The sequence below is a fragment of the Geospiza fortis genome, unplaced genomic scaffold, assembly GCF_000277835.1.
Source record: "Geospiza fortis unplaced genomic scaffold, GeoFor_1.0 scaffold16, whole genome shotgun sequence".
In the NCBI taxonomy this organism is placed as follows: Eukaryota; Metazoa; Chordata; class Aves; order Passeriformes; family Thraupidae; genus Geospiza; species Geospiza fortis.
Genome location: NW_005054302.1, coordinates 2,375,456 through 2,391,784, shown reverse-complemented (window position 1 = coordinate 2,391,784; position 16,329 = coordinate 2,375,456). Strand labels below are relative to the sequence as shown.

Here is a 16,329-nt window from a genome sequence, read left to right as displayed (position 1 = left end):
CCCCGCGGGCGGCGCGCCCCGCACGGGGAAGGGGTGGGGCCGCGCCGCCCGGAGGCCCGCGCCGCGGAGGAGGCGGAGGAGGAGGCGGGAGCGGGGCAAGTGCCGCCCTAAGAGCGGCGGCCGTGGCTGCGGAGATGCGGTGGGGCCGGGGCGGTTCCTCAGCCTCGGCACACGGAGGCGTTTCCCGGCTTCCCGCGGCCCGGTGTCCCCGGGACCCTCGGGAGAGAGAGCCCGGTCGCCCGGGGCGAGGCAGAGGCTGGCGCTTCGCATGTTCGGCTTGAGCCGTGACTGACGGTGAGATCTAGAGATGGTACCGCAGGCGCAGCCCTCCTTCGGCAGGGAAGCACGCTGGTGTTTCATGTAATTCCCAGCATTCAGGCACCAGCACATACACACAGTTACAGCTCATAAACTTCATTCTTTCTCAAGGATGCAAAACACAGAAGGAAACGCACCTTTGCTGCTATCTGTCGGAAGCCTGCCAAAGGTCAGGTTTTGAGATAGGTCCTGCCCTATCTCAAAAGGGGGTATTCTGAGTCTTCATACCATTCAAGACTTAAAGAAAGTGCTCTTGCTCCTAAAAGATTGAGCCTTAGCCTGCCTGTGATCCCAATGAGTTGAGGGGGCACTTGGAGAGCGTTATGGAAGGGGCCTGCAGAAAGGCCACTGTTCATCGTGTACAAAGTTCTGTGTCCGGGACCATGGGCTGTGCATCAGTGAGGGGCTGGACAGCAGCCCTGCTTCAGAGGAGCTGGGGGATACCAGAGTTTCCAGATCAAGGAAAGTCTGCTCAGTGCAGATGAAGGTACTGTGACCAGAACATAGTGGTGTTTTGGGCTTGCTTTGTTCCCCAGCGGAGGATTACTGACATGGTCAGGGGCCCAAAGCACATGACCTACAAGGGGGTATATGAGGGGAGTTGGGCTGTTTAGTCTGAGGATGAGGAGACTATAGGGTGCAGCATGGTAACCTCTACATAGACCAGAAGGGCAGTTTCAAAGGCCAGGGAGCTGAGCTCTTCTTGGTGGTGCAAGACTAACAAGGGGCAATGGCAACAAAGTAGCTTGGGAGGTTCGCGTGAAACAGCAGGAAAAATCCTGTCACTAGGAAAGGAGCTGTCTAGAGATACATGACTGACCTGAACCAATACTGATCCTCCTGCTTTGAGCAAAAATATGGACTACAGACCTCCTGCCAACAGTCCCATTTCATTCCAACAGGTCCTCAATTCCAATCATGACCAAACTAAAAGAATTTAAGACCTTACTCAGTGACAGGGTGCTAAAACTGATGCTTGACAGCCAAAGGCAACAGAGTTTCTGTGGAAGGGGAAAAAGACACAATGAACCTTTGCAGAAAGTGTATCAAGCTAAGAAAAAAAAATAATAAGCCCACTAAAATTGATAGAAGTCTAAAAAACCCACAAAAATCTGGTGGATCAGGATCCAACCTGGTATCTAAGTAGGTAGGTACCAGTGCTACAACCAGATTACCACTGCTACAGCAACTGATTTTATTCATCAGCAACATTTGTATATTGAATTCTACAGGATTATAAGAAACTGTTGGAAATAATGTGGATCTGATCATGCTTTCACCAGAAATAATACAAAAACTATTTTAACATAAACAAGATGTCTCTGTTGGCTTTGCTTTAGGGCTTTGTTCATTTTTCTATCATTTTCTATCATTTTTTCCTTTTAACTTCCCATTTTGTTACATCCCCTTCAGAGTTCTTCATAACAGATTTTTTCCTACTATGTCCAAAAGAATGAGAAGGCTGCTTTCTAATCTCTTAATGTTTATCTTGTTATGTCTTAATACCTGCAGAAGGGACACAAATGAGGGTGGCTGGGCAAAATGGAAGGAGTTGATACCCAATGCAGTTCCATCCATATTAGCTACTGAAATACTCTCCAGACCTTGGTGAACCACCAAGCTGCATTGACAAAATCTAATTCTTCTTTTCTAGGGATCACAGGAGTGATTTAGCATCTTATGAAGCATGCACAAGTGTTTGAATGGGGCCCTGGAGAGGAACAAAGCCATCTCAAGTAACAGCCATCTCTTCCTCTGAAACTTCTCAAGTGGTGGGACACAAACAGGGCCATGGACCATCTTGCTATCAGCGCTAGGCTGAAGTTTCCCAACGTATGCCACATCACATGACAATACTCAAATTATGTCCTGTGATGATTAAACATTAATATTAGAGGAAAAACACTTTGAGTACCACAGACTCTTAGTAACTCTATGTAACCCCTTAGTAGAAGGGAAGAATTGGGAAGAACTGGTAATACAGAAACAGAACCTTTCGAGGTTCTGGACAAAAGAGTTGGACTCTTGAGCTATTGGAATTTAGCCATGCCTGCTCTCAAAAATCTGATCCCCTTACTTTTACTTCATGTCTAAATAAAAATATCCTAGAAAATTATGAGACAGAAATCACAGTGACTGACTAAAAAAAAAAAAAATATAAAAGAGTACATCTTCCAACTTGCAGATTTTTGCAACAACAACAAAAATAAATTTTAAAGTCTCATCCATTTGAAAAGAGAACTTGGAAGCTGGATAATCCTAGAAAATTTCAAGGTATCACGTAAAATTTGTTATCCAGAGCTACTAAAAATTATTTTACATGACAATGTTAAAAAAAATATTACTTGAACAGCAAGGAATTTTTTGACTACCTATGGTAATTAAAAAAAAAAAAAAAAAACCAAAACTTTTAAATATAAAAGGCTTGGGTTGGATTTGAGAGTTTTAAAATATTATATAGAGAATTTCCTATGTTAAAAATTTTATGACCACATTTTCAAGCAGAACAGCACTTAGATTTAAAAATACATATGGAAAATTCTCCTGTGGCTATGAATAAATTCTATTTGTTTCAGAATGAAGTCATATAAGCCATACAAGAAGGGACATGCAATAAAAAAAAAAATTAAAACATTTTAACAGTCTATGCAACATTAAATTATTTTTATAAAATGAAAGCCATTTTCACAGTAACATTTTCTTAAAGACAGAAAATTCTGCATTGCAGGACCACCTCATATTCCCTATTATTTAAAATAAGACTGCAGTAGCAGAAAAAAGATGGATGCAAGTCCCTTCCATCCTGTCAGTGTGATTAGAAAGATGAGATGGAGTCTACAAAGGGGTGTATGGTGTGATAAGAAACAGACATGACTAGGTCGCTCCTGCCAGAGGAAAACCGCTGCAGCACAGCAGCTTCCAGCAGAGCAAGTAACATTCTGCGGTGCTGGCAGGCAAGGAGCAGTGACTCAACAACTTCATCTGGGTTTGAGACAGTGCACACCAAGCTTATAGCAAAGTTTTCTGTGACACAGCAAGCACTGACCTTCGTTCTTAAATCAATGTTTTAAGTGTTACGAACAGATGTTTTAAACATGGCACTGTATGTATTTCCCAGCAGTCAGAGATTACAGATTGCATTGGTCCACAGACACTGCCAGGAGCTTGCTATACCCTTGCTTACTAATGCCTTTTCAAGAAGTTTGAAAATAAGCCTACCATTTGTTGATGACACATGTGCTAGTCATTGGCAAGCCACTCCTTACTGCACAGTTTCTGTTTCATTTGAATAGTTCCACAAACAGAAAACATCTAATTTTTCTCCAGCTAGAGTTCTATCTAGTACAAATGGCCAAAAAAAACCCCAACCTATGGCATGTGAAGTGTTTGATTCAAAAAAATGTCTCATTTTTCCTCAGATCTATTATATAAATTGGATATTTTGGTGAAACTATTTATTTTAGATTTGTGCAGTGAGTTTACAGAAATACTCCTACTTTGCACCCCTCATGTGAAACCGTTATTAGCAGTTTCTAAGCAAAATATCTACATGATCATAGCTTAGTCAAACATTGAAGAACAGAAGTATTATTCCTTTTTCAAGCTGACATGTTTATAAAAGTCAAACATCAACAGAACAGGATACTTTTGAATAGTACTAGAAATGAGCAAAACCTTTAAGGGCACAGAGACCAGGAATAGATATTTATTTTCATCTAATGATTTTGATCTCTCTGTGATTTGCTTTAATGTACAAGTGAGTTCCTTGATGGCACTAAGCAAATTCTAATGGAAAACAGTTTAAAAACCTATAAAAGTTGTTTCAGTTTTTTCTTTGCAAATAAGGAGCAAAGCAAGAAGGCAAAAAAATGTACAAGATTTCATAATCTCAAATGCTGAAGTAAAATTTCCTCTTTGATCCACCGTTAAGAAAATACTACTTTAAGCTAAGTCCTTGAGGAGACAACTCAACTATAGAGCAGCAACTGTTACTCCACAAATCTGAATTGCTGAGAATCACAGAGTTTTCGATTCCAGATGGTACAAATAACAAAATACCAGTACAAAATGTTTGACATTTCAAATTATGCAAAAGATTAAACCAAATGATAAAAATAAACTCCTCAATTGCTCTTTAGGGATTGCAATAGGAGGGAGTAGAGTGTTGCAAGAGCTGCTGTTGGCATACATTTTTTTAATAAGCAATATGTTAAATTACTGGTGGTATTTTCTTTTGGCCTTTGGTGCCAATAAAAGAGCCAGATTTAGAACATCCACTTTAACCTTGAAATATCAAAAGAGCAGAGCCTAAATCTGCAAATTGATTTCAGGACCTAATGTAGGCTCCTAAACACCTTCATTAATGCAGGTCTAGGGTTTTTCCTCCGTTTAGGACACTGATTCATCAGCTTTTCATAGCTGGGGTTTTTCCATACTACCTTAAGACATTTTTTCCTATTTTAATTTCAGAGTTAATGAAGCTACTATCTTGCTGCTAAGGAAAATCAACTCATTAGCTAAAATGGTCCAGATTACACACACATTAAACATTTTAAGTAGTATTTACTGATCTCTGTTTTTGCTGAATACTACATCTAATAATGCTTCAAAGTTCTGTAACATTTTCTAGGCAACAGTGAACAGAGTCCTTTGTATTTAGAGAAAACTAGAATACAAAATAGAAGGAAATACAAGACAAGTAGTTTGAATAATTGTGAAAAACCACAACTTCAAGCATTTCTGCAATTGTCTCTTCATCAGATAATGGATGATATCCAGCAATATCCTTCCAGATAATCCTAGATCTTTTCTACCTCTGTATCAGTTCTGTCTCACTCATAACACATAAAAATTCCATAGAGAAATGCAAGCTACAATTCAGAAAATTAAATTCAGAAAACAGGAGGATAGGTGGCACAGAAGAAGAAACATTAGTCACATGTAAGGCTAGTAAGAGGAAGGGAGGAAAAGGGGAAGAAAGCACACAGGTCATCCTCTTCTGGGTAAACACAGAGAAGTGAAAAAATCCTCAGAGATGCCCAGATGTATAAGATTTGCATTAGAAGGGCCTAGTTAACTAACCTATAAAAACAGAGAGATCCAAAGCCCCAAATTTTCTATCCCACCGTCACCTGGCAATGGAAATATATAGCTTCCAGTAGTTTTCACAGAATTACTCAGGGATCCAGTGGAACAGACCCCAAAAGAGGAGTCAGCTGTTGCTTACAACCACTGTCTAACACAATGCAAAGCCCACCTTCTTAACACACAGGAAAAAGCAGAGGCTGTACATTAAAGAACTGCACATGAGGGGGGATTCTCCAGATTGCACAGCTGAGGGTGGAAGCTGTCTTCTTCCTGCAGGCCCACGGACAGCAAATAAGAACATTTCTAATTACTACTTTATGTTTTGTAACTTACAGCAAGTAAACACTTATCTCATTAACTTTGTTTAGACACCGTTAACACAAAGAACTTGCTTTGCATTTTAGCTGTTGGCAAGAATATACATTCATCCCAGTGAAACAATCTGTTGAATTCTGAGTTAGGCAAGCACAGGAAGGAAACTTTCACTTGTTTACAAAAAGTGCTATAGTGAATGGAGTCTGTAAATTGAAAGTTAGACCCTTTAACACAGGAGTTTTTCCAAGAAGTTCTTATTAATTTCATGGAGACAATTCATAAGCAACTGCAGCAGAACCTGGCACCTATAGAATATTTTGTGATTTAAGAAAATAATTTCACCTTTAAAAATAGCAATTTTATACAAATACTAGTAAAGTTTCAGACTTCTTTAAATTACTGACCATGGATGTTTGAGCAAGAACATGCCAGCCTAACAGTAAATTTTTTCACCAGATTTTTTTGCTTGGTTGGTGTTTTTTTACCTGTTCTTATCCTTGATCTCCATTGTCTCTTTTTCTGTGATATCTTCTTGATAGGAACATGAAGCAGATATTGGATTTATAAATTAGAAAGTTATTTTTTAATCCTTTTTGCTTATCATCTCTTCAGTGGACACCAGAGAGCCCAAGCATATGAAAGTCAATTCAGTATTCACTCCATCCCTTTTCTGCCCAAGATGTCTCTGTGCATCACCATTTGCTACTTCTCCAGTTTTCTTTTAAAGCCACTTGCTTATTTGTTCACAGAAGTTTGTTCTCTTATAATCAAGAACAGATCTCAGAAAGCAAGGAGGTCTTGTTCAGTTTCTTTAATATAGCCTGAATTCAGGCTATATTCTTGTGCAATTGATTTCTATTTATCTTCTAGAAAAGGCATGGAATTCTGGAAGCTGATGTTTCTGCTGTCTTCTTTTTTTTCTGGAAGCAGGCACAGTTGGAAGGGTATTAGTGAAGACCAAAGTCTGACGTGTCTTCTTCATCACACCTGCTAGAAGATACTTCTTAACATCAGCTCAGGAGTTCTGGAAGAAGGAACACAAGGGAAAAGGGGAGGGTCATTCATGCAGAAAGAGTTGAGCTGAAGGGTATGAAAAAGCCATTTCCTTTGAGGGCATAGTTGCAGTTACCAGTATGGAGTGAGTCATGATACTAATTTTAAACTGCCTTGTGCGTTGCTTGTAGGCACACGGAGGGAGAGCTGACACAGAGCAGTGAGGTTTCCTGCTTCTCCTCCAGTTTAATACCATACAGGCAGCTCGGTGACAAACACGCAGAGCTGCAAGTATGCTGACTGAATGGGTGTCATGGTTTAATGCCAGCTGGCAACTAAGCACCCAGCAGCTGCTCACTCTCTCCCCAGTGGGATGGGGAGCAGAACCAGGAAAAAAGGTAAAATCTGTGTGTTGAGATAAGAACAGCTCAATAATTGAAAATGTTATCATTAATATTAATAAGAATGAAGTAATGGCAATATAAAGAAATACAACAAAAAGAAAGCCAGAAATAATATCCAAGAAAGAAAAGTGATGCGCGAAAAAATTGCTTACACCCACTGATCAATGCCCAGCCCATCCCTGAGCAGAGGTCCATCCCTCATGGCCAGTACATCCCAGTTTATATAGTCAGCCTGACATTCTAAGGTCTGGAATATCCCTTCAGCTGCTTTGCGCTTAGCTGTCCTGACTCTGTTCCCTCCCAGTTTCATGTGCAGCTCCTTGCTGTCAAAGCACAGAAAACTGGAAAACCTTGATTTAGAGTAAGCAGCAATGAGCAACATCAACAAGTTGTCAACATTATTCTCATACTAAATTCAAAACCTAGTGCTGTACCAGCTACTAGGAAGAAAATTATCTCAGCCAAAACCAGTACAACTGTTCTAGGAGGTATATTCCTCTACACTAGATATTACAGTCTGGATATAAAACAATGCCATCAAGGAAAGTAACAGACTGGGCAGAGCATTCATGGAGAAGGATTTTGCCCTTCTATTCAAATGGCTTGCAGCTAGGGGAAGAGGTTAACTGGCCTCTGTTCCCTCCCAGTTTCATGTGCAGCTCCTTGCTGTCAAAGCACAGAAAACTGGAAAACCTTGATTTAGAGTAAGCAGCAATGAGCAACATCAGCAAGTTGTCAACATTATTCTCATACTAAATTCAAAACCACAGTGCTGTACCAGCTACTAGGAAGAAAGTTATCTCAGCCAAAACCAGTACAACTGGAAACTGTTCTAGGAAGTATATTCCTCTACACTGGATAGTACAGTCTGGATATACAACAATGCCATCAAGGAAAGTAACAGGCTGGGCAGAGCATTAATGGAGAAGGATTTTGCCCTTCTATTCAAATGGCTTGCAGCTAGGGGAAGAGGTTAACTAGCTTGCACTGACTTTCCACTGGGAGGATTCAAACTCTTCCCAGCTAATCCCCAGTCCCAAGCTATATAGGTCAACATCTACCCTGTGCTACCTTTGGGAACGATTTCCACTGAATTTCTGTAGCACCACAACAGTGTACAAGTGAGGCAAGTTGTGTGCTGTCAAGCTGCAGAAAACAACATACTTCAATATTAAGGTATTACCCAAGAAGGTGAGTTTCAGAGAGCTGGGACTACTGACAGTGGTGTTCAATTATTGTTCTGCATCTGTGCAAATGTAAATCCTTCTCTGAGCCTCTAACAGTGTTGGCAGGTCTTTTCATAATGTGAGGTTGCATATGTCCCTCTTCAAATCGCAGTGCACAGACATTCCTTCCTGACCCAGAGAGGAAAACAACTGTGGCTAAATTGCAAAAGATTAATTAGATGCGAGCATGATACTGAAATACAAATGGTGTGAAAGAAAGGGAATTAGAATCTGTGGCTTGAATACTGGGTTTTTTTAAATACTTAAGGATTTTACCTACTCAGTAAAAAAAATGTTGAAATGTAAGACTCCTGAATCCATATTTACTGTGATAAGCATTATGAAGTATTCAAGTTAGCATAATATGTTATTAAGTGGCTTCAATATAAATTTTTCTTTCTGTGGATGCTGAGATGTATATTTACCTTATAAACAAAAGTAAAGTCCACCCTTAAGTTACACTTAAAAAATAGACTGAAGAAAAGGGCCTTGCAAATCCAGCCCCATTTTCCCAGATGTGAATGATTTCAAAGAGAGCAAAACTATTGCAGCCTAGCTGCATAATGGGTTGCAGTTAGAGGGGAGCGCTAAGGGAAGGCTTTTTGGCTGCAATGGAAAGCCAAATTCAGGAGGCCCAGGCACTGTGTGTGCACCCATGGCTGGAAGATAAGGGTAGCTTATGCCAGTTCCTCTAAAATGTCATTAGAAGAAAATCACACATGAAAAGTGTTTCAAGTTATTTGAGCAGCTTCAATTGCCTTGAGGAACGATAAAGGGAAAAAATGTTATAAAAGCAAGTAATAGAAAGCTAATTATGACTTTAGGAGACAGCCTCTCCATAATTAGTGAGTGACACACTTTCTCAGACTCCATTCTATTTCTAGACTTGGTCTCTCAAAGATTGTCCTTTATTATGTCGCCCCCTTGATATGTCACTTTTCTTGGTACTGACACGTGCTAGGAAAACAAAAATATCTTCTAGGATTTTTGACAATGACAACTTGTTCAGAAAATTGAGAGATCCAAATTACCTAAAAACAGTCTAAAATTATTGATACAATAAATACTTTGCTTAGCAGAAAACCACGTTCTCGCGCAGCGTGAACTGACATCTCTACACCAGCAAATAATTCCAACAGCCCTCGAAGGTGCTTGGTCTTGCCAGCATAGATGTGACCAAAAGTTTGGTACCAGATCACATTACAATCCTAGAAAGATTTCAACACAGTCTTGTCTATGTTGTCTCCCATGGAAAGAAAGAGAGCCAACTTGGTTGCCAGATACCAGATACAGATTTATCCTGGCACACTTAACTTACTGACCTTCCACTTCCCTGGTGCCTGAGCTGGTCATACAGGTTACCTTAAACTTTTATCTGATACTGAGATGCAGCATCTGAGAACATTCTCTGATTGAATTTATTCTTATAGCCAACCATAAATCTCTCCTGGAGGGAAAAAAAAACAGTTACAATCAATGTCTATGCCCATTTTCTGCTGTAAATTTATTACCTTTTAGGATAAAACACCCTTGCTGGAGGATTTTATGTGTGTCTTTAATTGAATTTTGGGGGAGGAGGTTTAGCAGTCAAAATCCAAAAACAATCTTCAACTTTGTGGATGCCTATGATTAGTTGTAGGTAGGAACTACAGGTATAGCTACACAAATGCCTAATTTTGCCTGCAAACCAGGTAGGTGGAGATATATATATGGACTGCTACAGAAATTTTTGTTTTAAAAACCATTTGTGGTTGTCTGTTTATCTATCTGTTCACTACTCCTCCATCCTAATTAACATGAGGATCACACGGATTTTCTTTCCACATTGATAATGCCTAAATCAAAATTGTTAAGTCCATCCAGCAGCATAGGAAAAAAATACAGAACCATCAGAATTACGGAACATCATCCAAAATTTTGAGTAGGAAATCTGTGGACAAAGGACTGCAGTAGCTAATGCTTAATTTATGTTTTAGACAGTCTAAAAGCACAAATTGTTCCTGTCAACACACAACTTATACTAGATGAGTTCAAAATGAATTTCTATCAAGTTAAATTCAAGACCATTACACATCTGCAAGTACCACGCAAATGTAGACCTGCTTCTCAGAGATACCTGTTCTGCAGAAATTTGAGACAGACCTGGTACAGTGAAATACAATAATGTGACAGCAAGCTATAAAAGCTGGAAATAAAGTAGATATGCCCTTAGTATGTTAAATGTCTAGACATTTGGTGTAGCAACTTCAACTGCAATGAGTAGTCCACACCATCAGCAGATAGGAATCAATGCCATCAGCAAAATATATGGCTCTGCATTTATATTGTTGTGAATTACAGGAGCTTTCATGATTTATCACATAGAATTTTAAGATTAAAAATATACTGAAAGCATTCCAAAATGCCAATACTTTAATAATAATTACAGAGTTGATAATATTAATGCTACAAATTCTATATCTTTAATGCTATTCATATTAAAATCAATAAAAATGCTGTACCCTTGTTGATTTTTACACAGAGAAGAGAGAGCTTGCAGCTGTAACAAAGTGATTCTTTTTCTAGAGTGTGATGATTTTGATGCATTTGCACAGTAGGCATTGTTGCTTTTTGATGAAGCACCACAAACATACATACAAGGATAAAATATTTAACAAATGAAAATCAGGACAAATGCTGCAGTCAGTTTTTGAAGCAAGTATTGCTTGTGCCTATCCTTTCCAAGGCCACACCAACACAAGGAAGAGCAGCAGATATTCCTCTTATGCTGGCCATGAGCTGTCAGTGCTCCCACAGCCCAGAGAGCCAAATGTGTCCTGGGCTGCATCCCATGGTGGGCAGCAGGGCCAGGGAGGGGATTCTGCCCCTCTGCTCTGCTCAGAGCCCACCTGCAGGGCTGCATCAGCTCTGGGGCCCCAGCACAGGGAGGACAGGGACCTGCTGGAGTGAATACAGAGGAGACCATCAAGGTGATTAGAGGGATGGTGCACCTCCCTACAAGGAAAGGCTGAGAGAATTGGGATTGTTCAGCCTGGAAGAGGGAAAGCTTCATGGTGTCCTAATCACAGCCTGAAGGAAGCCTACAAGAAAGGCGGAGAGGAGCTTTTATAAGAGCCTGTAGAGTCAGGACAAGAGGGAATAGATTCAAACTGAAGAGTAGCTTTAGATAAGAACTTCTGAAGAGATTTCTTTACTGTGAGGGTGGTGAGGCACAGAAACTGTGGATGCTCCACCTCTGGATGCCTTCAAGGCAAAATTGGATGGGGTTCTGAGCAACCTAGGCTAGTGGAAGGTGTCCCTGGCCATGGCCAGAAGTTGGAACTGGATGATCTTAAAGGTCTCTTCCAACCCAGAATATTCTGTGTTTCTATGACCTACAGCAAGGTTTTGTAGTTCCCTCAAGATGAGTGAAGACCCTGTCCTGCCTCACAGCATGGCAATCATCTGACCATCACTGAAATATATTCTTTGTGAAAACTTCTTTACTATTTAAGAAAAGAAGACAGCCTCCAGCAGCAATCAATGAAGGCACAAAGGTAAGTAGTAGTTCTGGTGTGGATGCATTTGTAGCACATACTGGAAAAGATTTCAGAGCTGCCTGAGCAAACAGAGCAGCCACTAGCTCCAAAACCAGAAGCAGCCTGGTGCCAGCAATCCAGCACTGCAGCAAGCAGAGCTGACAGCCCTGTTGTTCTCAAGATTAATCCAGTATCTCTTCACAGCTCAGTGCTGCATGAATACATTAGCTGATCATTATCTTGAGCCATGGAGTTGAGGAAATTTGTCTCAGACATAAGAGAATGAGTTAACTGAAACAAAAAATAGGTCTCAGAACAACTTTATCTGTTTCTTTCTCATAGGAACAAAAGCAACACAATTCTTAAAATGTAAATATGTTTAACACAAGACCTGCCATACTTCAGTTATGGAAAAGGTGACTCAAGAAGTATGATCACATGCAACATCAGGAAAATTCTGAAAACTACTTGGAATAGTATGAATAAATTTGATTCTATGGTATTCAAATGACCTCACAGTAACCATCTGGGACTGTGTGGTTGAATTATGCATAAAGAATGCTTTCATCAAATTCTGATGAGTAAATTCAGATACCAAATATCAATATCTCAAAGTGATTTCTCAACAATGTATAGCAGCTGAAGGAAAAGTCTTTAAAAAACCCACAAAACTAGGAGAAAGAGCCATGTGGTTAAGACCTCACTGCTGTTCTCCAGAAATGTGGGGATTTCAAGACCTTTTATCTGAAATTATTGCCATAAAAAAGAATAAGCAGAAGGAGAACTATTTCTGCTTATTTTGGTTTTGAATCTTTTGATGGGCTTTCCAATGAAATGGGAAACTGACACTGCCCGTGAACCACAATACAGAAGCCTAAAGAGCACTGCAGTCACAAAGATATAAACAATGGGCTATTAAGCTGGGGAAAAAATAGCATATGAATTATGACTTGACTGCAGAATATGATCCCTTTAGAGATACACTGCTTAATAGATAAGCTTTTCTTGCTCTAAAGCAGGGTGCGCTGAGTCTGAGCTGAACACTAATTTCTAGTGTCTGAACCAACCACCATAGCAACACACTGTTCTGTGCAGACTGGCCAGTGCAAGAGTTTATGAATTTTCCAACAGCATGGTGTCAGTCTCACAAATCCCTGATGAGAAACCATATGAAGGACAAGATAGGAACTGAGCCCTTATACAGAAAATACTAAAATTTCAGAATAATTACATAGTTTTTGTTGAACACTGTCTCTGTAAATGACACAGAGCTGGAAGGAAAAGTGGTTGGTCAAATGCTCTGAAAATACAATTCCACAGGAAGGAAGGGAACTGAGTACTTTTGCAGATTTCCTTCTCTCCCTTGTTTTAATTTAGATTTTTTTTTGATTTAGCTAAGATAAATTTCCTTCAAGCACATTTCTTCAAGAGTAACCTGGAAAATTCACACCTCAGTTATTGTTTTGCAACATTATTAGTGGCTGAAATATCAGGAAAACCAAACACCCTTCCTGGTTGCTTAAGGGCACTGTACTGTGCTGTACACAGAAAACCATTATGACAGATACATGCATCTGAAGTACACTTTGCAGACAAGCACTTAAATTGAAACAATAACTGAACTTATTCCAAAGATGAACTATAGAAGAGTTATATACTATAAGATCAGCTATGCCCTAAATGCTGAATACCTAATCTTGGTATATCCAAATTTCTTATTCATTGCCTCCTGCACTGTAAGCTAACAGGCAGTTCAGGCTTAGGTATACTGAACTATACCAAATAAGAATACTTGATTTACTTGGTTTAGATGTACACAAATAACTCTTGTTTACATTCAAGTGTTTAAAGCAGAAAAAAATACACTTAGGAAATTTTAATACTTACCAAGTAAATCAAAATCCAAGTAATTATAGCAAGTAATCCACATATATGGAAACATCCTTTCACACATTGTGTCTAAAATTATTTTTGTTTTTACCCTTAAGTGAAGGGTTTGGCTATGTCTAAACATTGTTGTTGATCTAACTTCAACATTTCAATGAAAGTAGATGGGTTCAGGTCTTGAAAAAAATTATCTTCAATGAAGCAAATTAATTGAAGTTTGACTTAGACATTACTGTTCCCTGAATGCTATCAATAAGACAGGTGGCCTCACTGCTTTCTCTGGCCTACTATCTTCCCCTTTGCTCACTTTGCAGCAGAGATGGCCAGGAAGTAAGTATGGCTGATGATAAGAGTAATTGTGTTTTCTGTCTTGTAAGGACAGTTCAGTGTCTATTTTGTTTTTTTTTCCTTTCACCAAATGAGTATCTATTATTATATGGAAGTTCCTCCTTTTGTTTACAGTTATTTGAATTCAGGAAAGATTGATGGCTACAAAGCACTAACCTGTATCAGATATACATAAATGTGATTGATTGATTTATTGATAGATTGTTTAATGTGTTTTGCAGTATCTCATTTGTTAAAGTTTGAGTTAGAGGGAAATTCTTAGACTACAACTCAGAAATCTGCATTTGACAAACAAAAAAACCTGGTGAGAGAATTTCAAGTCTATAGTTACAGTATATTCCCGATATTTTAATGGAGGGGAAAATATTAACAATTCTCAAAGGAGCATTTATGAAGGCAAACCTTCTCCTAATACTTCTCCTGGCCTCAATTATTCTTGTGAATACCCTTTCTTCACACTGGGTTACTGGAAAGCTTATGATGAGGTAATCCTGATGACATCATGAGCCTGCCAAACCAGTCTGTCCTTTGGGAGGGATGAGATATGCAGAGAGCCCCAGTTTGAGGGATCTCCAGGTGAGACAAATGTGTATTGCTGACAGAAATACCTCTGACAAAACTGAGCTCTGATTCATCTTATCAGGACTGCAATTTTGGACTGCAGGCTGTGTGCAGTGCATCTCCTACTGTGCAATAGCTTCCAAATGATTTCTGGATACAATTTGAGATATGGCCTTTTTACTTAGAAAGCCTCATTCACAAACTGTTATAGAGCAAGGTAGCAAAGGCAAATAGCATTCCCTGATATTTTTAGCATTCAACATGGGAACCAAGATGATATGGCTAGTAGGAAAAAAAGGTGCAGAAACTGAAATTCTCTAACTGAGAACTCTCTAATTGAGGTAGGAATTAAAGTTAATTTACTCTAATTGGAAGTAATTAGATCATTTCTGAAATTGTCAGTTTTGTAGGAAATATTTTTAATGAATCAGAGATTAGTACTTTATACTGGGAAAAAGAGTTCTGGGCAGTCACAGATCCTCTGTGCATTGTGAGTAGTGCACTCATGCATCCCAGATCTGCTAAATGTAGGCTATAAACCAAAAATTAATAGATACATTAAGGACAAAACACCTTAGTGTGCTCTCCTGAAACAGAAACTCACTGTTGTTCAGTCAGCTGGCAGAGAATTTCAATGTTGGTGTTGGTGGTTTTGTTCTGTTTGCTTGTGCCCAAGCATACCACAAGACTGTTCAGCTAAAGGTAGAAAAGCGAATCACATCAGTTTTGCCTTGCACTCAGACTTACCACAGAACTCTCTGACTTAGGCCAGGGAGCAAAATATTTTGTAACAACTCTTTGTTTGATACAGTTGCACTGTAGTATCAAATCTAGCATAAAGGCCCCCCGTCTGCAACTATTAGAGGAATCGCATAATTCAGAACCTACAGATACATCTCAGCCGCCTGAACAAATAGACCAGACCTGTGCAGAGAGGAGGGAAAACAAAACCTTACTTTGGATCCGGCTGATCTTGACCTATGCAAAAATATATCAATACTCCCTTTTTTTGCCCAGTTGGTGATGCTGTTTGATGCATCCTGGGATGGGGTTTGCCCTCCTGTCTGCCAGGGCTCACTGCCGACTCCCACTGAGCTGTTGCCCACCACAAACACCAGATCCCTCTCTGCTGGGCTGCTCTCCAGCCCAGGTTTGTTCATGTACATGTCTCATGGTTTGTACATGTGCCTGTCATTACCTGGTCCTGGGTGCAGAACCTGGCATATCAGATACACACTGTGCCCAAGGTCAGAACCAGGCTAGATCTGGGCCATGCATCCAGTGGGTAGCCCTGCTCCCAGGTCTCTGTGCCCCGTATGACATCCCAGTGATCTTGAGAGATTTGCAGGAACTTTGAAGAAACAGGGTTTGTTTTAGGTCAAAAGACCTGAAATAATGATGGTTACATTGTGTAAAAATGGCACTGCTTTAGCACAAAGTTCCTAGCACAGACTCAACCCTGCATGTGTCCATGACTGGTGTTAAGGAGAGAGGCAGGTCGATGAGTAAGAATATTTTGCAGGCTGTAGTCTTTCTCCAAAACAATTCCACATGGTAACCAGCCAAATTTCCCTGCAAATGACAGGGAGCTGTGTCAGAAACAGACACAACAATGAGATCAGCTTTGATGAGCTCTGTTCATATACCTGGCAAAGCAAAGGGTATTCAGAC

The 16,329-nt window shown here is 39.8% G+C and overlaps 1 protein-coding gene across 2 annotated transcripts in view; it reads right to left on the bottom strand.

The window, feature by feature from the left end:
• Window positions 1-16,329, bottom strand: part of SACS (sacsin molecular chaperone) — a 58,170-nt gene that overhangs the window by 35,474 nt on the left and 6,367 nt on the right. For both annotated transcript variants that reach the window (XM_031066010.1, XM_031066011.1), the window contains exon 2: window positions 6,207-6,745. In XM_031066010.1, the coding sequence (XP_030921870.1) occupies window positions 6,207-6,229 (23 nt within the window). In that variant the 5' untranslated portion in view covers window positions 6,230-6,745. The remainder of the gene's footprint in view (window positions 1-6,206; window positions 6,746-16,329) is intronic.